At 51.6% G+C, this 22,679-nt stretch overlaps 1 protein-coding gene across 9 annotated transcripts in view; it reads left to right on the forward strand.

The window, feature by feature from the left end:
• The window catches only part of FARP2 (FERM, ARH/RhoGEF and pleckstrin domain protein 2), a 93,807-nt gene that overhangs the window by 31,867 nt on the left and 39,261 nt on the right, over positions 1 to 22,679 (forward strand). For 7 of the 9 annotated variants that reach the window (XM_049101386.1, XM_049101384.1, XM_049101389.1 and 4 more), the window contains 6 exons: positions 9,020 to 9,124; positions 10,059 to 10,101; positions 10,878 to 10,956; positions 13,119 to 13,216; positions 15,001 to 15,115; positions 20,649 to 20,796. In XM_049101386.1, the coding sequence (XP_048957343.1) occupies positions 9,020 to 9,124; positions 10,059 to 10,101; positions 10,878 to 10,956; positions 13,119 to 13,216; positions 15,001 to 15,115; positions 20,649 to 20,796 (588 nt within the window). Of the gene's footprint in view, positions 1 to 8,559; positions 8,676 to 9,019; positions 9,125 to 10,058; positions 10,102 to 10,877; positions 10,957 to 13,118; positions 13,217 to 15,000; positions 15,116 to 20,648; positions 20,797 to 22,679 lie in introns of all 9 variants that reach the window. The other 2 variants (XM_049101391.1, XM_049101390.1) reach the window with 2 other exon arrangements.

Consider the following 22,679-nt stretch of genomic DNA (forward strand, 5'->3'; position numbering starts at 1 on the left):
CCTGGCTTTGCTGTGAAGAGACTTTAACAGTCCTTCCCTGAAACGGGAGAGTCTTTCACATTCATCCCCTTCTGGCTCCTGTGTCGGTCCCCTTTGTGCACTCCTACCTGTTCCTCTGTTAAGCTTATTACTGATTCTCTGTTCTCAGACTGAAACCTACCTTCCCCCATTTATGAGAGCCGCTTGAAGGCACAGATTTTTTCTTTTCCCGATGAATTTGGGGATTTAAGTGGAGAACAAGCAGAACAGGTACCTAAGTAAACCCCAGTTTAACTATTACTCTGGTGCTAGGAAGTCTCACCTGGTCCTACTGAGCTTCTGCTACCATGATCGTGCAGCACGTGTGCTAACTACGACTCGAGCTTGGACAAAGTACAGCAGGGCCACTGTAGATCTGACTTTTTTCTCCCCAATTTTAGAACTCTTCTTTCCAGGCTAAAAATGTTAAAGCTGTGCCAACCATGGGCATTTTCCAGGGTCTCCCTGCTGAATTACTCAGGGTCTAGTCAGGAGGCAAAATATACCAGTAATTTGAACTGGGGAATGTGATAAAAGTGATTATTAACTAGTAACAGGGATTAACTACTGGGGAAGAGAGAATCCTGAAGAAAACAGAATAGGAGATGCAGTGAACAGCTACCAACACAAGCTTGGAAGAGGTCTCCTCCCCCAAGGTCAAGGTTCAGACCTACCAGATGGTGGAGGTATTGGCAAAGGTGCCACGGGAACGGGGTGGCAGGCAGGAAACTGCCCCCTGACAGGACTGGAGTAGAAGAGGAAGTCCCAGGAAGGTGCAGCCATGGAGTCTCCTGCGCGCAGCTAGCAAGGAAGCTGCCTCCTGGCCCGAGCAGCAAGGAAGCCCAGAGCCCCAGAATCAGGGAGAGAAGCTCCTTCTTCTTGTATTCCCCAACTCCCTTTCCTGACAGGGCAGCTTATAAAAGAGAGATGTCTACAGAGGCCTGCCCCAGTGTCGCAAAGCAAGGCAAAGAAGAGTAGATCTGGAGCAGAGAAGCATTAATTAGATACCTAGCTCACCCGTATTAGCAGGTTCAAGTTTGGGAATTTTAAATTGTCCTGTTTCCTAGTACTTTTAGAGAAACTGTTGTAGAAAGAGTTGGGTACCAGTGGATCTGTTGATAAATAAGCTCTCATGCTATGCCCGTGTCCTATGGTAGAGATAATTTGTGTGCAAGATCATCTCTTTGATCTAGGAACACCGGATGCATAGGGATACATTTCTCCTTTCAGGATATAGAGTCCCCTCTCTGATAAGCAGAAGTGGCAGTTGTATCTTCAGGCTCTCAAATTCAATGCAAGTCCTTATGGCTTTCAGTGCAGTTTGAGTATCTCTGGTGCACAGCATTTTAGGGATATGTGAGAGCCTAAGATTTGAAAGTGTGCCAGAGTGGGATTGAAATTCCTATCAAAAATGTTGGTGACCTTTCAAAGAATCTAGAATGAATGTAGCTACAGTTTCCTGTGAGCTCTCAAGATTATTTTCATTATACAACATAATATTATAAAAGAAAATTTGACGTTGATCTAATTATTAGGCAAAAAATTTAAGTAATGAAATGGTAGACATATGAATTACATAATAGGAGTAGGCATCTGGGTAGTTGAAGGAGTTATAATTTGGCAAATGGGCTGTAAATGGGCATATGAAACAAGTCGAAGGACTAAATCAGGCTTTTTCCAGAATTTTCCCACAGTGCTTAAGACAAAGAATAAAGAAGTACTTTGTTAGCTGAGATTTTGTAGCCCATTTCCATCCAGACAAAATCTTTAATGGTACTTTTGTCTATGTAAATGTTTAACAATATGCTTTATGTCTAAACTGGGAGAAGAACTATAACACTGTGGCCAACTGGAAAATGAGAACACTGAAGAAAACATTCTGGTTTTTAATCTGTATTTTGTCTATTATGTTTTTAATGACATTTCTCCTCCAGCCTAGTGTTGAAATACAGTTCTGATTTGGGTGGCTGTGTATCTCAGTGGGAAATGGGTCGTGAAGGAAGTTTTTCTTCCGTTGTATCTGTTGATGATGCCGGTGCTTTCACTGTCTGTAAGGCCTTTCCAGTAGAGTTCAGAGAGAGTCTCCTTTCCTGTACTACTCTGGGGATATGCAGTGGGTATGGGTCCTCCAGTCCACGTGGTGGTGCACTGCCGGACCTTAGGAGCAGAACATGCTTACCTCAAGCTTTATTAAGGTTTGCCTCTCCATAATTCATGTTAAATTAATATTTGTGTATGGTGTGAGGTAGGGGTCATTGTTCATTTTTTTCCCCCATTTGGTTATTCACTTCCCTCAGCTCCTGCACCGAATTACACTAGTGACTTTGCTGTAAGTCGAATGACTGTGCACACAGGGGTCTGTTTCTGGGCTCTCCTGTGCTCCATAGGTCGGTTTCTGCACCAATACCATATTGTCTTAATTACTACAGCTTTAGAGTAAGTCTTGATATCTGACAGTGTGAGCCCTACAACTTTGCTCTTCTTTCAGGTTGTCTTTACTTACCAGGCTTTGGTATTTATATATATATATTAATCTACTTGTTAGTTTCTATGAACGCAAGCTGCTGGGATTTTCTCTGGAATGGCATTGAATGTATGGATTACATGGGGAGCACTGATGTCTTATGTGGAGCAATGTGCACATTCGTAGATGGACTTTAGCTTTTGTTTTAAAATTTTTGGTAGAGCAGACTTCTGTGTCTTTCCACCATAAATGGCATGTCTTAGATTTCACTTTCTGGCTGTTTATTATCAGTTTACAGAAATAGAATTGCTTTTTGTGCATTGACTTTACATTCTGTGAGCCTTGCTAAGTTCTTTTATTAATTCTAATAGTGTAATAATATAGGTTCTTTTGTTTTCAGCTGCTAACTAAATTTCTGGATTTTAAATTTCTCTTAGGCTTTTATTTTGAAGCAGTCTCAAACTTAAGCAGTCTCAAACAAAAGATGCAAAAAAATAGTACAAAGATTTTTTTCTTTTCTGAATTATCTGAGAGCAAGTTGCCAACATCATGCCCCAACACTCTCGTGCACTTCAAATGTATTTCCTACAAACAAGAAGGTTCTTCATCATTACCGTTCAGGACATTAATACGGATCCCTCACTACCCTCAGGTCCCCAGGCCCCGTTTAGGTTCCCCTGTGGATCCCACTACTGTCCTTTTCAACAAATGACCCAGTGTCCAGTCCCGTCTCTGGTCTCCAGCCTGTGACCTTCACGACAAAAGATCACAGTAGTTGGTTTGTAGATTAGTCTCAGATGGACCTTGCTGGTAGCCCATGTACTGGCTTTGGGTCGTGTGTCTTTGGCAGGGTGTTACCTACTGAATGTTTGTGTCAAAATTCATATGTTGAAACCTAACCCCCACTGTGATGGTTATTTGGAGGCAGGGTCTTCGGGAGGGAATTAGATCATGAAGGTGGAGCCCTCACAAACGGGATTGGTGCCCAGCCCCTTCCATCACATGAGGACACAGCTGAAAGACAGCCATCTATGAAGCCAAAAGCGGGTCTGCCCCCGACACCTAATCTGCCAGTGGTGATCTTGGACTCCAGCCTCCAGAACTTGAGAAATTAGTGTCTGTTGTTTGGGCCACTCAGTCTGTGGCATCGCAGCCTGGATGACTAAGATACAAGGGAAGCTCGGATGGGGTGCTGGGCCCTCACTGCATTCGCCTGCGTGCTGTGCGGTTGCAGTTCATCTGGTTTCTGGCATTGTTCACTCTGGACTCATCCTGCTCTCGCTGCCGCAGACCCAGCATCAGCCCGTTCTCCAAGGGAGACTTGTGTTGGAGTGTGCTCCTGACCTTCCGAGTCTTGCTCCTCCAGGACCTGTCAGTGGGCAGAGCCAGGGGCTGGGGCTCTCCGTGCCAGCCCGCCCTCCCACGGAGAAGTAGTCCCTGTTGCTGCTCCCCGTCCTACCCTGGGCTGCTGTCTTGTGCAGCTCTTACTGCCTCCACCTCACTAAGGGGCGACCGCTCACCCCACCTCCACTTCCGTATCCTGCACTTGGCCCTTGTGTACAAACAGCCCACCTCCCTAACCCATGTTGAGCCCATGTTTTTATTTTTTAAAAAATCACATAGACTTTTTAAAAAATAGGTTAGTAAATGCTCATGATACAAATTTTAAAATACATGGAAGGATATGCAATCACACAGGTTAGTTCTCTGGAATCAACCACCATTCCTAGTTACTGTGCTCCTTCCAGGGCATTTACCGTGTGTGTGTGTGTGTGTGTGTGTGTGTGTGTGTGTGTGTTTACATCTTTGTGTGCATGCCCCGCATGGATGGCGGCATACACATCGCCTTGCACCTTTCTGTGTTCTCTCAACAATGTGTCTTGGAGGTCTTTCCATTTCAGTGCAACCCTGGATGTGCCACGGTTTATTAACCTGTCCTGTCCGGGTAGATTTAAGGTAGTTTTATCATTTGCTATTAGAAGCATTATTTTAACGAATACTGTTTTATGCACACGAGTTTGCACCTGTGAAATCCTTCTTAGGGTGAGATTTTTCAGAGAATGGTGTGGACGTTTAGATTTTGGTAGGTAACTCCAACCTGGCTTGCACAGCGCTGGCGCCAGTTTGCCCACAGCCCCATGTGGGAGCACCTGGCCCACGCTTGCCCACACGGTATGTCAGACTCTCAGCTCGATGGAGCCTTACTCTGACCCACGCATCTCTGGTCATGAGTTGCAGCGAGCCTGTCTGTGTGTGTGAGCATCACTCAGGCTCATGTGCTGGTGAACAGCCTGTCCTCTTGCCCATTGTTCTCCTCAGCTCGTAATCTTTTTTACTTACTGATGTTTGCAGTCTGGTGTGTGTGTGTGTTTTAAGATTTTATTTTTTACTTGAGAAAGAGCAAGCAGGGTGGGGATGGGCAGAGGCAGAGGGAGAAGCAGGTTCCCCACTGAGGAGGAAGCACAACGCAGGGCTCGATCTCAGGACCCTGGGATCATGACCTGAGCCAAAAGCAGCTGCCTCACTGACTGAGCTTCCCAGACGCCCTTGCAGTCTGATGTGTTTTAAGACTTTTTATGTATTTATTTATTCATAGAGATGCAGAGAGAGAGGCAGAGACACAGGCAGAGGGAGAAGCAGGCTCCATGCAGAGAGCCCGACGTGGGACTCGATCCAGGGTCTCCAGGATCACGCCCTGGGCTGCAGGCGGCACTAAACCGCTGCGCCAGTGGGGCTGCCCAGTCTGATGTGTTTTAAAGAAATTCACACTTTGCTATATAACGTGAGCCATTTCCTCCCTCTGTGCCTTTGACTGGACAGGTTTTTTTTCTTTTTTTTTTTAAGATTGGTTTGTTGTTAAGATTTATTTATTTGAGAGAAAGAGTTGTGAGGGGCAGAGGGAGGAGAGAGAATCCTCAAAGAGACTCCCTACTGAGCGTGCAGTCTGACGCAGGGCTCAGTCCCATGACCCTGAGACCATGACCTGAGCCGAAATCGAGAGTCGGCTGGCCGCTCAACCGACTGAGCCACCCGGTGTGGGGCTCTAACTCACAGCCCGAGCCAGCCGGGCGCCCACAACAGCTGCTGCTTGTGCAGACATTTATTTGGTGTCCCCTGTTTCACGAGCCTCCTGTTAGGGCTCTGAGCTTGTGGTGTGTCCTGAACTCTCCCCAGAGCATGAAACAAAACGGTCTCATTGCAGAACTTTGATGAGTGGATGTTTTTGTGTTTAGAGGTCTTACTCGTCTTAAAATTACTGTGTGAGGTTAGGGTACAGGCTTGTTCTATCCAGAGGGACACCAAGTGGTATGTATTGGATAATGTACATTCCTTCCACTGATTGACCTGAAACATCATGTTTATCAGACGCTCTAGTACTTTCCATATTTGGCTATATCTCTTCGCCGCCTCATCTGTTCTGGTTTGTCTCTATGGACAGGCACCCGTACCGATCGTTTCAATTACTGTGATTTTTCAGCAGGTTGAATAGACCTCTCCTATTTTCTTTTTCTTTGGCATGCTTGCATTAAAAAAACACCAACCATAGAGTTAGCCTATCAGGTTCCTCCGAGAATCCTTTTAATCCTTTTATGAGGACAACGTGGAATCTGGCTGAATTCAAGGAGCACTGGCACTTCTGTGAAGGTGTTTGTGTGCAGGGAAATGGTGTGACCGACGCCTCTGCACGCCCCTTCTCTGCTCCCCTTTTTCTATCATCGTAGTGTTTTTAAAATTTTCCCCATGAAGCTTTCTTGTGTTAAGTTGATTCCAAGATATTTCAACTCTTTTGTGGCAGCTACAAATGTGACTGTCTTCCTTTCTGTCCTGAAAATGGTGGGAATTCTGTGTAGATGAAGGCTGTTTTGATGTATGTGTAGTCATTATGGTTTTCTAGTTGATGTTCTTATGTTTTCAAAGTAAATTATCCTATCTACAGATGACAGTTTTATTTTCTTTCTGGTTTTTTTTTTACCTCTCATTTTCATGTTGGTGTCACATAGTAGTGATTGAATGTATTGTTGGGAGTGGCCTCCTCATCTTGTGAAATGTTAAAGAATCACATTTACTTCCTCTTTTATTAAGAATTTAGGGATCCCTGGGTAGCTCAGCAGTTGAGCATCCGCCTTCGGCCCGGGGTGTGATCCTGGGGTCCTGGGATCGAGTCCCACATCAGGCTCCCTGTGGAGCCTGCTTCTCCCTCTGCCTGTGTTTCTGCCTCTCTCTCTCTCTGTGTCTCTCATGAATAAATAAATATTAAAAAAAAATTTATATCAGTAGATCTTTAAAAAAAAAAAAAAAGGAGGGGGGTGCACACCTGGGTGGCTCTGTTGGTGAAGCATCTGCCTCCGGCTCAGGTCAGGAAACCAGAGTCCTGGGATGGAGCCTCACATCGGGCCCCCTGCACAGCAAGAAGTCTGCTTCTCCCTCTCCCTCTCCCCTCAACTTGTGCTTTCTTTCAGTTGCTCATTCTCTCAAGTAAGTAAATCTTTAAAAAAGAAAGAGAATTTATATGAAGAGTAGAAATTGAATTTTATCAGGTATCTTCTCAGGTTTTTGATTCTGAGAATAATCCTAGGATTTTTTTTCTGAGAGATCTGTTGATATATTAATAAATGTGCTGATACTATATTGAATTATCCTGTTTTTTTATTAATTTTACTTGGTTAATATTAGTCTTAGCTGTGGCTGGATTATGTTTGCTAATATTTTACTCAGGATTTTTTTTTTTTTTTTTTTGAGAGGGGTGGGAGGGTGCAGAGGGAAAAGCAGAGAGAATCTCCAGCAGGCTCCACACCCAGCACAGAGCCTGACATGGGGCTCGATCCCAGGGCTCTGAGCTCATGACCTGAGCTAGAACCAAGAGTCGGACACTCAACACTGAGGCCCCAGCGCCCCTTTCTCAGGATATTTTCACTGATACCTATAACTTGGGATTTTTCTCTCTGAAATGTGTTTGTGTGAAGCAGATTTAGAAGAGACCACTAGTAGCACCCACCACGCTTTGGACCAATTTAAATAGTTCTGGAGGGATGCCTGGGTGGCTCCGTGGGTGACCGTCTGCCTTTGGCCCAGGGCGTGACCCCGGGCTCTGGGATCGAGTCCCACGTCGGGCTCCCTGCATGGAGCCTGCTTCTCCCTCTGCCTGGGTTTCTGCCTCTCTCTCTCTCTCTCTCTCAGTCTCATGAATAAATAAATAAATTTTTTTAAATAATAAATAAATAGCTGGTCTGGAAATCTGTGTCCCTAGATGGTTTGTGAAAACACCTGATTCTGCTGAGTTTTGTAGAAGTTCAGTATGTATTTCTGGTGACGTGGGGAATACAGAGTTCCTTTTTGTTGCCTGAACATAGGATAACTGAGTCGAGAAAGCTTTTTTACTTTAGTAAAATGTCCTCCCATTTAGGAGTTAAACACATGCATACATACATGTGTATATGTGTGTGCGAGTGTATGTGTATCTGCAGGGGTGTGGGTGTGTGTATGTGGGTTTGCGTGTATCTGTAGCTGAGTGTATGTGTGTATGGGTGTGCACGTATCTGCAGGAGTGTAGGTGTATCTGTAGGGGTGGAGGGGGGTCTCGTATCTGTATGTGTGTGTGCGGATGTACGCGTATCCGTAGGTGCGTGTCTGTGTGTGTGTTCATACAGAAACGTGTAATTAAATGTATTTTTTTTAAGATTTTATTTATTTATTCATGAGAGACACAGAGAGAGGCAGAGACACAGGCAGAGGGAGAAGCAGGCTCCGTGCAGGGAGCCCGACGTGGGACTCGATCCGGGACCCGAGGGTCACGTCACGCCCTGGGCCGAAGGCGGCGCTAAGCCGCTGCGCCCCCCAGGCTGCCCCTGTATTTCTTTATCTAATTCAAGAGAGAGAGCATCACTGTAACGTTGTTCACCGTTTCTCTACTCAGAAGATTCTTCTCTTTGTTCAATCAAATCCCTCTTTATGCTACTAGGGAGACTTGACTTACCCCAGGTGGGAGAAATGCTCTCCTCTGCTTTGTTCTATCCTTTGTCCACTGGAATTCGTTCTCGTGAGCAGCAGACCAGGGGTCTAACCGCATTTCCTTCTAGAGAGCCGCTTGCCCCTCCTGCTTGAACAGCCCGCGTGTTCTCGCTGACGTCTTACCGGATAATAAAGGATTCGCTGCGGTCTCAGGCGCGGGTGGAGCACGAGCCCCACCGTTTTAGTAAATATCAAATTGTTTGATAAACTGTTTACCGAGGCCGAAAATGGGTTCCGCGTCCTGAGAGTGCTTCGGGTTACACGGGAAAGGGCTCAGGACACGGCTGGGCACGTGACTGAGGGGGTGTCTGGCCTCGCGGGGTGCCAGGTTCCGAGCTCGAAGAGCCTTAGGCTCTCTGGTTCCTTGGTGATGGCCATAAGCCGTAGAGAGGGCCGAGGGAGGTGGGGTCCAGCAGGGTGGGCCTTTCCCCGCGGGAGGCGGGGCACACACAGTGTTTCACAAACCCTCGTGGTGGGAAAGCACCTGACCCTCCTGTGCCCCCCCCCCCCCCCCCCCCCGCCCCACAGCCTAAGCGCGATGGCCAGGCGTTGCTGACGCAGGTGTGGCGGCACTTGAACCTGACGGAGTGTGACTACTTCGGGCTGGAGTTGCAGCACCCCCGGTCCTACTGGGTACGTGTCCTTGCCTTATCTTGCAAGCGGGCTCCAGGTGCGCCCTGGGTGCGGACAGCGCGCACGGCCACGGAGAGCCCTCGAGAACCTGCCGCGCGTGCAGGCACGACACCCTGTCACGTGTATCAGAGCTCGACTGCGGAGACGGGGACTGTGTTTGCCTTTGAGCTGAGCTGAGCTGAGTTCCCATCCTCCCTATATTTGTTCTCCCCACCAGCACGTGCCAGGGAACCCCAGAAACAACCTCTAGTACGTCTGCATGAAAATTATTTTGAGCAAACCATTTTACTAAATTAATTGGTTATCCCTCGTGCTACTTGGCAGACGAAATCAGCCTTAAAAAGCGTGGAGCTTTAATATTTACACGTAGAACTGTTTTAAAGAAACCAGAATCAGGGGCGCCTGGGCGGCTCCATCAGTGCAGTCTGACTCCTGATTCCAGCTCACGTCTTGAGCTCACAGTTGTGAGTTCAGGCCCCACATTGGGCTCTACACTGGTGTGGAATCCACTTAAAGAAAGAACCCAGAATCAGCCGACTGAGTGGACGTGTCAGCGCTGCAGGGCTCCGTCCACCCCTCCGTGCAGCGGCACTCCCGTCTGGTGGTTGTGTACAAGTGCAGCGAGTACCAAAGATTTGTTTGGCCTTAACAGATGCCCCGAAGTACTTATTGGCACCCGTGCTGCACCACCAGCGTGTGAGCAGCGGAGGGCTCCTGTCCTACGTGGCATCCTACCACCCCCCACGCTTCCCGGGGCGGGCACTCCTCTTCCTCTCCCAGGTGTCTGTCAGGATTTGACGGGGTGTGAGCCGAGGGCAAACAGGCCCGCCTCAACTCTCTCTCCTGCTTATAAACAGTTCTGTGTTTTGTAATGTAGTTATTAAATAGAGAAATCATTGAATGGATTTGATCTCTTTTCTTAAATCCTCTCCAGATTTGGCTGGAACCTATGAAGCCCATCATTAGGCAAGTACGAAGTAAGTCCTTTTTTTAACTCTTACAATTCTGTTCATTTATGCTGCTTTTTCTTGACTGTTCAAACTGCGGCTCTGTTCAGAGCTTTGTTGTCCCCGTTCTGGGGAGCAGTGCAGTGACTGCCGGCTGCGCGGTAACAGGATATGCTCTTGGATGGGTCACTGTAACTTTTGGTCAATATGCAAAACTAAGCATCTCCCCTGAAATAAAAAGGCATTGAGGTGCTTCCTTTAATTAGCTCCTTAATTTTTTTTAACAATTTTGAAAACTTTATTTTTTGTAGTGTTATTTTTTGAGTATAGTTGACACACAATTTAATGACATTATTTAATAAAATAGTTAATACTGTTTTGTAATTATAAGCATAATTATTTTTGTTAGTCTCCATTAAATTTTTAAAATTGGAGCGCATACTCTACTGGCTGTGCCCAGGGGTCCAGATTCACCTGCAATCTGTTTGGTCCCCTAGAGGAGAGAAGGATGGGTGCCAGTAGCTTCATTAGTCACTGGTGACCTAGGGCCGTTTAGGTCTTTGTGGCTCCATAGCACACCACCACCTCTTTTCTGCATGGTGAAAATTACATAGCTCTGCTGTTACCAAATTCCAGTAAACTGAGATGCTCAGATGAGCCAGCATCTTGTGCTTTTTCTTTACAGGAATCAGGTTCTGGTTCAATATAGTGAGTGATGACGTTTTTCTTCCACTCAAGTATATAAAGATCTCAAAAAACGGTGGAATTGACCTTACACTTGAAGTTGAAAATGTTTCTTTTCATAGGGCCAAAGAACACATTGCTTCGTCTAGCAGTGAAATTTTTCCCTCCTGATCCGGGTCAGTTGCAGGAAGAATTTACAAGGTAAAGAGCCCTTCCTGGGGCCCCCGGGTGGCTCAGTCTGGGCCCTTCGGCTCAGGCCGTGGTCTCAGGGTCCTGGGATCAAGCCCCACATCCGGCTCCCTGCTCACTGCCAGAGTCTGCTGCTCCCTGTCCCTCTGCTGTTCCCCCTGCGTGTGCACGCTGTCTTTCTCTCTCTCTTTTTGTCTTCTGTCTTTTCTCTCTTTCTGTCAAATACATGAAATCTTTAAAAAAAAAAAAAACGCAGCCCTCCTGAACCTGAAGCTGCCATCAGCCGGGCCTGGAACTCACCTGTGCCTCCCACATTACCTGGCTCTTCAGGGCCTCAGGTATGTGTGGTCTAAGAACGAATGATGCTGTGACACACATGGAAGGTGTGATCACATATTAAAAGAGCAGTTGACTCCTGCACAAACACAAATACCAGTAGAGCTTGGAAGAGGGTATATGGTGCACATCCGGGGACAGAGATGGGGTATGTGTTGGTGTGCTGTTTACTGATGAACTATAGTCTCCAGCTGAGCACAGGGTCATGCAAGTGCATGAAGTTCTCAGGACTCACCCATCATAAATGCACAGAATACACCCAGCTGGGAGAAGTGTCTTTGTGAATATATGGAGCAGAAATATTTTAGGTGATTTCTTTTGTGGCAGAAACAATTACAGTTGTTTCATCTGGACAAAAGATTATGGAAGTTTTCTTCTGTGTGTTTTATGAACTGACTCAAAACCCAAGGTCAGATGTAAGATGAAAGAGAACTGTGATATCGCTGTAGTAGTAACAGCCCTTCCAGCTGCAGATGGATCCATCCCTGAATCACAGGCATGTCACAAACCTCTTTTTGGAAGGTTTCTGTAGAGCAGTATAACATCACAGAATCACAGGCTGTCAGCTGCCCTGAGATGTTGGGATCCCATTAGCCCGGCCCCCATTTTGTGGGTAAGGAGACTGAACCCCAAGGACAGCAAAAAGTGTTTTTTAAGAGTGAACACAGAACTCATCGTCATTGTGTATCAAGCCCCTGATTTAGCAAAAAGTCCTCTTTGAAGGAATAACTCTTAAATAAATATACCTGGAAAATAACATGAAATAGGAGGCTTTTAGCTAATTCTGGGTCCTGGCTGCACATCATGTGTCTGCAGAACTTCCTTTTTTTTTTTTTAATTTATAAGAAATACACTGTTTATGATAAGAGAAACTTCAACATAAAGCTATGTAAAAAGCGAATGTACCCCTTCGCTCCCTGCCCGCCGCACTGTCCCCAGAAGTGTGTCTTCCAGATGAATTCATAGCAACATACCAGTGGGCCAGGTCTCCAGAGAGATGACTTCACAAAGCAGGCCCACCAATCAGACAGAACTGTAGGTCGGTTCTTTCTTGTTTTGTTTTGTGCCCGCATGTCCAGAGCGTGGCCCGGATGTCTTTCCTCGGCAGTTTGTGGCTGTCATCTCCCTCATTGAACTCCGCGCATACTTAAATTATTTCCAGGGTTTCTCTACGGTGTCGCTGCCAGTAAACAGCCTCGCCCACATATCTCTGTAAGCTCTGGAAAATATTTCTCCAGAAAAGTTTCATAAACATGAAATCACTGAGTTTGAGGGTAAGCACATTTACACTGTAGGAGAATACACAGCTCGCTGCCTCTAGAGCGTGGATGCCAGCGGGGAGTTAGTGTCGCTTCATACCCCAGCCCCGGGGTCGTACCTGGGATGTAGTGCGTGCTCAGTGGTTCCTTGTCGGTGGAGCGAATGTGCGACTCCATTCAGGTTACCTTCTCTGGGTACGGTCTTCCCTCCAGGGGTGCCCGTCCCTCAGGTCCTAGCCGAGACCAAAATCCTCGGTCGGTCTAAAACTGTCATAGCTGCGTTTTAAATTATATCGTAATTGGATATTTCTGCTCTTTCGCAGCGCAATCGCAGCGTGCAGTTTTGTGTGTATGACAGAAGTAACGTGAATTTGTGAGCTCCCCCCGAAGGCGTGGTGTGTCTGGGAGGCGTGTGCCTCTGCTGTGCGTGACCCCGCCCACTGAGCTGCCTGCCGCGGGCCTCCTGCTGCTTTGCCTCTGCTCTTTCCTGGGGCTCTGTGCTCTCCTGCGAGGGAGGCATGGGGGTGTGCTCTAGAGCCTTTGGAGTTGACGCCTGTGGTGTTTTCAACTCCCTTCTAGATACTTGTTTGCCTTGCAACTTAAGAGAGACCTCCTGGAGGAGCGTCTGCCCTGCGCGGACACCACGGCGGCGCTGCTGGCATCCCACCTTCTGCAGTGTTAGTATCTCCCTGCCCCGCCGAGGCACGTACGATTCCGCAGGGGCCCACGCCCCTGACCTCCGGCACCTGATGCGCCCTCACGGTTGGTGCGTGTGGTGGGAGGTCGGGCCTCCGGTTTGCCCGTTTTCTCTGAAGATCAACGTCTACAAGGTGGGAGTCCTTGAGGCAGACGGTCTCCGCCCAGGAAAGAAAGGCTGAAGGCCGAGATGTGCAGCCACCGCCTTCTTTGGGAACGTCTCCGCTGTGCCTGTCCCCGAGCTCCCCTACGTGCCTTCAGTCCGGGAGCCGACCCTCGGCACCCCTGGAGAGAGACCTCCCTGGGGTGAAGGCCGTCGTCTGGCGATGAGTTAGGCATCAGACCCTGGGGAGAGAGAACACCTGCCTCAGTATGTCCCACGCAGCAAGGGATGGCTCAGAAGAGCGGGAAGGAACACGGTGCAGGAGGTCCTAGCGCGGGTGGCGGCCTGCCGGGGCTTTCCGGAGCCCCAGCTGACGGAGGAGGTGGAAACAGTGCCCCTGCGCAGAACTAAAGTTTCTGAAATTTTGAGCACAGGATGTAGAAAGTTTGGGGAGTCGTAGCAGCTAATAAGTATGTGGTTAATTTGTGATTCACTTGGTCCCCACACACCTCTGTAGGTAGCAAGTGTGATCACAGATTTGCCATCCCGCACGAGGGGCCGTGTCGCCTCTTGTTAACGTAAGATCTCAAAGTGACTTTTTTAAGATTTTATTTATTTATTCATACAGACACAGAGAAAGGCAGAGTGAGAAGCAGGATCCATGCAGGGAGCCTGACATGGGACTTGATCCCGGGTCTCCAGATCACGCCCTGGGCTGCAGGCGGCGCTAAACCGCTGCGCCACCGGGGCTGCCCAAAGTGACGTTTTTTTGTTGGGTCTGACGTCTTCTCGGACGGGAGTTTCCAGGGCCAGCGCGTGTTTGGCAGTGCCGCCCGCTCCACGGCTGTGCAGGGTAGTTATGATAACCCGTGGGACTGTCGCGTTCCCACTGCAGGGACCCGCAGCGACAGGGCCGCCAGCTGTGACTCTGTGCCGGGTCGTCTGCCGGTGGAAGGCAGCACGGGGCGGCTGGTGAAGCGCAGAGGGCGTGAGGCTCAGACACCGCCGAGCCGAGCCGAGCCGAGCCGAGCCGTCCTGCTGCGGGGCCGTGCTGCGCTGGGGGCGGGACAGTCCTGGTCGGTGCGCAACTCGCCCTTGGCTCTGGCAGCCTGCGGGCAGCTCTCCTGTGAATTGGAGGTGGTCGCAAAACAAAAAAGCAGTGTGCTGTTTAGGATTATTGGGCCGTAACTCTGACTCTTGAAACATCAGTGGCCTCAAGGTTCAGGAAATTAGAGACATTGTTCCTCAAGAATTTGAGGGGCCCTGAGGGGAAAAAAATGATTTAAAACACATTATCCTGAAACAAAATAGGCTACCTGTCACCACAGGTCACCACAGCCCTGAGGCCGCAGACGGGTAAAGTGGTCTAAGACCCAACAAATCCCTCAGGATAAGCTGGTGGCTCCGCGTTGGCCGCCCTGGGGTCCTTCACCAGCGTCCTTGTTCTTCAAAACTCAGGAAAAAACTTCTTTACCTGCCTTTAGGTTTGCCTTTTAATAGCTTAAGGTATGTGGAAACGTGAGGAGCAAGATCTCGCTTGAGGGCTGTGTTCTTCTACTACAGATTGGGATTTCCTCTGCCTCTGTTCACGTATCTGTACGTACGAATGCTTGTGCTTTCATTTGCCAGTTAGAGTCACGGGCTGGTACGGTCTCGTTTCAGCGGAAATAGGAGATTATGATGAAACCCTGGACCGAGAGCACCTCAAAGCCAATGAGTACCTGCCCAGTCAGGAGCGCTTTCTTGAGAAGATTCTAGAATTCCACCGGAAGCACACGTGAGTGTCAGAGGCCGCCGCCGGCCCCCGTCGCCACACCGTACGATGAACGAGCGGGCTTCTGTGGGAGCCGCCGCCGCCGAGGCTCCAGCACGCCTGAGCGGGGTCCCTACCCCGGCTCCTGGGGGCACAGTGCCACGCGGCGGGAGGCGAGACAGGACGTGGCGCCCTGACAGGAGTGACCCGGGGGCAGGGCATCAGGGAGCCGTGCGGGAGCGTTCTTAGCCAAGCCGTGTGCTGGGCCCCGGCGCCCTGCTGCGAGGTGGGCTGCGGCTGGTGGGTGCCAGGGTAGCAGGCCCGGCTCCCTGCTCTGTCCCCGCTCGCTCGGGCTTCTCCAAGACTGGACACCGAATGCTCTTTTGGGGTGAAGAGAGGTGGAGGGAGGGCCGGGGCCAGGGGCCTGAGTCGCGATCTGGAACCCAGCAAGGGGAGGCGGGCGGGAGGGGGTGGGACGGCTTGGCCCAGCCTGGAGAAGGGGCCTGCTGACGTGGGGGTTGCTGTGGTCGGATAGCCCTGTGGGGAAGCTCCCCGGGGGCCCTCCCCTGTCTTCATCTAAGGTTTGGGTGCCACCTGGGAGTCAGCCACTGCTGTGCGCACCGGGGGACGGGCAGGTTGAACAACACGGGCCAAGCTCCCACGGGAGGACGTCACCCCTGTGCGGCCGTGGGCTTCTCCTGCCTTTGGCCACCCCCAGGTCCCAGGGAGTCCCTGTGCTGTGCCTGGCGCGGGGGGGTTGGGGGGGGGAGGGCAGGCGCTGGCCTGACAAGGGGGCGTGTGCTGCGCCGTGTGCGCCACAGGACAGACGAGAGGACAGTGGGTGGCTTTGAGGAATTAGCCTCAGACGGTTGCTGCGGGGGGTCCCTGGCGGAGGCGGCGGCCGGGGGGCGGGGCGGGGGACAGTGCTGCTGGGACAGGAGGCCGCGGGTCCCCGCACTCTCGGGCGCGCAGGCCTGCCTGACCTCCGCGTCCCGCTTCGGGCCACTCTTGGTGTCCGAGCACGCCAGGCCGAGGGAGCAGGCCGTCTCCCAGCGCGGCCTGAGTCACCGGCCCGCCCAGAGGCGACGGCCGCCCGCGGGAGCAGCGCTGCAGCTGGGCCGGGGCACCGCCCTGTCACCGTCCCCCGCGGCCGTGGTGCCGACGGGCACGAGGGTCGGGATGCGGCTGGAGGCCAGCAGGCTGCGCGTCCCGTCGGAGGACAGGGCAGAGCCGGCGGGAAGAGAGCGGGGCCAGGCCCGTGCCGAGGGCGTGTGTCCGGACGGGGCACGGCCCCTTGGGTCGAGGCTCGCCGCCGGGCCTGGCGACCGCGAGGAGCGAATGCTGCAGGCGCGAGAGCGGGCCGAGGGGCTCCGGGGCCCTGGGCGGGGCGTGTGCGCGCGTGTTAGGTGTGTGGGCGGGTGGTGGCCGTTAGAGGAGAAACCGGGTGAGACCCAACCCTGAGATCAGGAGCCGCGCCCCCAGCGACGGAGCCCGCCGGCCCCCCTCACGGTGCTGACTCTGTCTTCCACGGTCATTAGATGATTATTGCACTTACTTTAGTTCTTTTAATTGTTCTTTGTGGTGGATTTTTTTTTTTTTTTAAGATTTTACTTATTTATTCCTGAGAATACACAGAGGAGAGAGAGAGAGAGAGGCAGAGGGAGAAGCAGGCTCCATGCAGGGAGCCCGATGCGGGACTTGATCCCGGGACCCTGGGGTCACGCTCTGGCTGTAGGCGGCGCTAAACCACTGAGCCACCCGGGCTGCCCTTAGTGGTGGATTATTTTTTTTTTCTAATAATAAACTTATTTTTTATTGGTGTTCAGTTTGCCAACATACAGAATAACACCCAGTGCTCGTCCCCTCAAGTGCCCCCCTCAGTGCCTGTCACCCAGTCACCCCCACCCCCTGCCCTCCTCCCCTTCCACCACCCCTAGTTCGTTTCCCAGAGTTAGGAGTCTTTCATGTTGTCTCCCTTTCTGATATTTCCTACCCATTTCCTCTCCCTTCCCTTCTATTCCCTTTCACTATTTTTTATATTCCCCAAATGAATGAGAAGATATAATGTTTGTCCTCCGGTTGACTCATTTCACTCAGCATAATACCCTCCAGGTCCATCCACGTTGAAGCAAACGGTGGGTATTTGTCGTTTCTAATGGCTGAGGAATATTCCATTGTATGGTCAACTAATATTCGATAAAGGAGGAAATACTATCCACTGGAAGAAAGACAGTCTCTTCAATAAATGGATCTGGGAAAATTGGACATCCACATGCAGAAGAATGAAACTAGACCACTCCCTTGCACCAGACACAAAGGTAAACTCAAAATGGATGAAAGCGCTAAATGTGAGACAAGATTCCATCAAAATCCTGGAGGAGAACACAGGCAACACCCTTTTTGAATTTGGCCACAGTAACTTCTTGCAAATTCATCCACGAAGGCAAAAGAAACAAAAGCAAAAATGAACTGTTGTGACTTCATCAAGATAAGAAGCTTTTGCACAGCAAAGGATACAGTCAACAGAATTAAAAGACAACCTACAGAATGGGAGAAGAGATTTGCAAATGAAGTATCAGATAAAGGGCTAGTTTCCAAGATCTATAAAGAACTTATTAAACTCAACAGCAAAGAAACAAACAATCCAATCATAAAACGTGCAGGAGACATGAAGAGAAATCTCACAGAGGAAGACATAGACATGGCCAACATGCATATGAGAAAATGCTCCGCATCACTTGCCATCAGGGAAATACAGATCAAAACCACAATGAGATCCCACCTCACACCAGTGAGAATGGGGAAAATTAACAAGGCAGGAAACAACAGATGTTGGAGAGGATGCGGAGAAAAGGGAACCCTCTTGCACTGTTGGTGGGAATGTGAACTGGTGGATTATTAAAGAGAACGTGGTAGCTTCATTTTAACCAAGAGAACTTTCTTACATAGTGTGTGACACCTTCCTTGGGCCCCTGGAAGTGATCACACTTGTAGTCACTGAATCAGATATTGAAGAAATAGGTTTTTTTACTTTTATCACAGTTCTTTTGGATCTTTGAGATTGAAGAAAAAAATTTGAAAGCTGGCGTCTCAGTTCTTCGGGGCCGCTGTCTCCGAGCACCCCGGCAGGTGGCTTGTCGCCCACGACCTTGGTTTCTCACGGCCCTGGAGGGGGGACGCCCGCCCCGGAGGCCTGCTTCCTGCCTCACGGGTGGCATCTCTCCCTCTGTCCTCACAGGGCAGGAGCGTCGGGGAGCTCCCAGGAGCCTCTGCCAGGGCTCTGCGCAGCCCCCTTCCCACACCCTCCTCCCCCAACCGTCACCCTGGGGGTCAGGCTGCGCCTGGGAAGTTGGGAGGACACACGTTGAGCCTGTAACATCCGCCACACAGTTCACGTCGTCCTCACATGCACGACACACGCCAGCAGCTCCGACGTCCAGGCCCTCCCGAGCCCGCAGCCTGTCTGCCCGATGAGGTCTGGCTGGGGCTCCGGCTGTGGCCCGTCCTGCGGCCGCGAACCCATGGAATCAGGGCATCCCACTGGGCGGCAGCCTGGGCTCGGCTCTCCCCTTCGAAGGGAGAAACTGGAAGAAGGAGGGTGACAGGTGCAGGGCCAGCCCACAGCCACCGGGGCAAGTGGCCTTAGGCCTTAAGGCTCGGGAGTAATCCTCTTTGGCTCCGTGGAAGCCTGATGGAGGCCGTGGGCCCCCGCCCTCTGCCCTGCGGCCCGTGGTGGGCGGGGCGGCCCTGACCCAGCGGCTGCCCCCCCCCATATCTCAGCCACTTGGCCGCCCGCACCCTTCGTGGCCTCGTTCTCGGCGGTACATGTGCCTGAGCGTTTTTCTGATCTGAAATTCCGCTTCCTCTCTGCTTCACACTTGCTTCTCTCGGGCGCTTTACCGCCAGAGTTGGAGGAGCCCAGCCGCACCTTCTGGACTTGGCTTAGGGATCATTCCGCTACACGTCCAGTCCCCTTGTCGGCAAGTTCTGCCCCCCCCAAGACACGGACAGAAACACAAGGCAGCCCGATGTGCCGCTTCGTAAGAAGGATCAGCCCATCTCACTTTCCTCACTTCCGTCTGAGATCTCGCCAGAACGGCCTCTACCCTCCTCGCGTCTCCACGTTCTGTTCACGAGGGTCTGGGGCTTCCCTGAGAAGAAAGGCTTCCCCTCTGCTCTCTTTCTTCCCAGGCCTCCGCGACTCCCCTTAGCTTCACCTCAGAACTCGCCCAGCCTCTGCCTGGCGCCCTCCTCCGAAGCTGCCGCAGTGGAGGTGTTAGGCGCGAGCAGGTCTTGGGGAACCTGGCCGCCTCGGTCAGTAGCCCACGCGACTCCTATCTCAGGGTCGGGAGTTCAAGCCCCACAGAGGGCACGGAGCCTACCAAGAATTTTAAAAAATAAAAGGAATAAGCAAATCTTCCCCATTAGGACACCATTGCACACACTGGGCATCCCTTCTTTTAAAGATTCTTGTATTTATTCATGAGAGACAGAGAGAGAGAGAGAGAGAGAGGCAGAGACATAGGCCGAGGGAGGAGCAGGCTCCCTGCAGGGAGCCCGACGTGGGACTCGATCCCAGGCCCTCGGGGTCACGGCCTGAGCCCAAGGCAGACGCTCACCCACGGAGCCCCTGGGCGTCCCTGGTATTCCCTCTTGATTTATAAAATGGAAGCTGATGTCGGGTGTCCCTTTCAAACTTAAAGTATGGAGATTTTAGGCCAAGAATAGAAACCATGGAAATGGCACGACCCAGACAGCCACGTTCCTTACAGATCCAAACACCGGGAGCCCCCCTGGGTGGCACGGCCGGATAAGCCTTGGACGCTTGGTACCGGCTCAGGTCATGATCTCAGGCACCCTCCACCCCCCACGGTGTGCTGCCCCCACCCAAGTCAGTCAATCTTAAAAAAAAGAAAAAAGAAAAAAAAAAAGATCCAGAAGCTGAGGTATCCGGAAGCAGGAGAAGGGCTGCTGCTGCTGGAGAACCCCAGGGGCCAGGCTCAGGCCTTGGGTGCGGGTGGGGGTGGGGGCCCTGACCAGAGCCCTCTCCCCTCGGGGCGTCCGTGCCCTGTCTGAGCAGCGCCCTCCTGGACGCTGGTCCGTGTGACACAGGTCACGGGCTCCTCCCTGGGAGCGGGGCTGGACTGTGGACTTGAGAAACATGCTTATTCAGTTTCATGATTTTATCCTTATAAAAGTATGTTCTAGCGGTAGGAATTGTACATTATGAAATTTTTTTTATTAAAGTATGGAAATGGGTTGAATGAGATGCTAGCGTTTTCTGTGGGGCTTCCTGCATGTGATGTTTGCGACCGTGTCAGTATTTAGGATGAGGTGCTCGGCTGAGCATCCCGCGAATGCACACAAACCACCCTCCCCGTCAGGAAATGCAGCGCAGGACCAGCAGGACCGGAGGAAACGTGCGGGGCGCGGGTACGCTGCGCTTCTCGTGGGTGGAGAAGCCCACAGCGAGCAGTCCTGATAATTTTGCTCTGTTTTGGCTTTTTAAGACCCGAAGTTGCTTTCGGTGCTGTGACCATGCCGTCCTTTCTTACAGGGGCCAGACGCCTGCCGAGTCAGATTTCCAGGTGCTTGAAATTGCCCGGAAGTTGGAAATGTACGGCATCAGATTTCACCCAGCCTCGGACAGGGAGGGGGCCAGGATTAACCTGGCTGTCTCGCACATGGGCGTCCTCGTGTTCCAGGTAGGGAGGGCGGCGCGCCGCGACCTTACACGCAGGCTGAGCTTCGGTCCTGACGCGTGAGGTCTTGGACTTGGAGGAGGAACTCTGCGTATCGTCTGATCTCGCCTCACCCCGTGGAGCTGAGCGGTTGCTTCCTCTCCCCCGCCCCACTGCTGCAGGGCCCCTGCCCCCCGCCCCCGGGCACCTGGTCACCTGCCGTCTCCGCGTGGCAGCCCTGGACGTGCTGTGCCGCGAGGAGTCTGCGGTCGTCGTGTCAGCACACGAAATAGGGCCGACTGGCAACTCTGAGGCTGAGGCGCGTGATGACCGTCAGAATGGTCTTCGGGAATCTGCGTTAGTTGTGTATGGAGGGGCAGATGGTTCCAGAAGGGGCCACTGTGTCCTGCCTGCAGGGAAGCGTGCGTGTGGCGTGGAAGGACTGAAGGCAGCTGCCAGAGCGCAGGCCCTCCGCACCCTAGAGATGCTGGAAGGGCTCGCCTCGCCCTCTTGCCCGGGCCCAGGGGCCCCCTTGCTGCTGCAGTTGCCCCTCCTGGGAGCCCCCCGGGCTGGCCCTTGCGAAGCTGTCGGGCCCCAGTTGCTTGTAGACGCCCTGCAAAGGCCTGCTCCGCGCTGACCGCCGCGGGCGGGGTGTCTGGGAGTCGGGGGCTGCGTTAGCGGCTCCTTCTGCTGTGGGCTGCCCTTAACCTGGGGTCGCCTGAGATGGCTCGCTGATCCAGGCCCCCATAGTCAAGCCACACGTGTCCTCTTTGTCTTTTCCTTTTTTTAACCCGGGCATCGGATTTCAATTGCCTATTGGGAAAGAAGGAATCTAATTCTGTAAACAGGATGTTGTTTGCGTTCTCCTCTACTGGGGGGGGAGACCACGTCAGGAGCACCCAGTGAGCTCATGGAGCCAGGGCCTCCCACACCTGCTCACTCCCATGACCACTCCTGTATCGTGCAGAGATAAAAATCACACATCCGTCCCAATCAGCTGGGTGATTTTTCCAGAAAAGGATAAATACTTATAACTGGAAGAGGTTAAAAGCAGGGATTGGAGACTTCAGATTAAACACAGTAGATGGTATTCATTTTTGCTCCTTCAAACCCCCACCAGTAGGACAATGAAGGAATTTTTTTTTTTTTTTTTTTAAGTTTAAACTAGTAAGAGCAAAGACTGGAGAAGGAAACCACAGAAGGCAAGTGTCAGCTACGTTTCAGGAGTTGGAAAACGGGCAGATGAGTGGGGAAGGCTGAAACCCCAGGGCCTGCTGGAAAGGGAGCGGGGGGCAGGCTGCTGTGTCCCCAGATGGGAATGTGGGGCAGCCCTGATGGCAACTGGGGCTGGAAACAGCCTGACTGCGTCCCGGAGGGGCAGGTACGGGACTCCCTGTCCTGGGGCTGCTCGGATGAGCGATGAAGTGCCCCGCTCAACGCGGAGGGCGAGGGAAAGCCTCTAACCTCCGTGTTGCCACGGGCCCTGCCTGTCTCTGCTCCCCTGGAGAGGTGGCCAGGCTGACCTCGTGGAGACAGGAGACTGTCCAGAAGTCCACCTGGCCTTACGGGAGCCCGGCAGGTGTGGACGTGGTGGCTCCCCCCAGCCCACATGGGGCCTCCAGCCAGCATTTCAGAGCCTTCTCCAGACTTCCTTTCAGAAACACTTTCAAACTCACAGCAAAGCTGTAGGACTGAGAACAGCACCTAGACCCCCCCTACCCCCGTGTGCCCTAACTAGATTGCACCCGTTACAGCATTTCACACACGCGCTTTGTGGTTGGTGTTTCCCTCTGGCCTGCTTCCTCACCCCCGCTCCGTGTGCACGCACAAGCACACGTGAACACGCAGGTGCACGCAGGCCTTCTGAAGCATCTGAGGGTGAGTTGCAGACTTCAGAGCCCTTGACC

The sequence above is a fragment of the Canis lupus genome, chromosome 25 (genome assembly GCF_003254725.2).
Source record: "Canis lupus dingo isolate Sandy chromosome 25, ASM325472v2, whole genome shotgun sequence".
NCBI classification, from domain to species: Eukaryota; Metazoa; Chordata; class Mammalia; order Carnivora; family Canidae; genus Canis; species Canis lupus.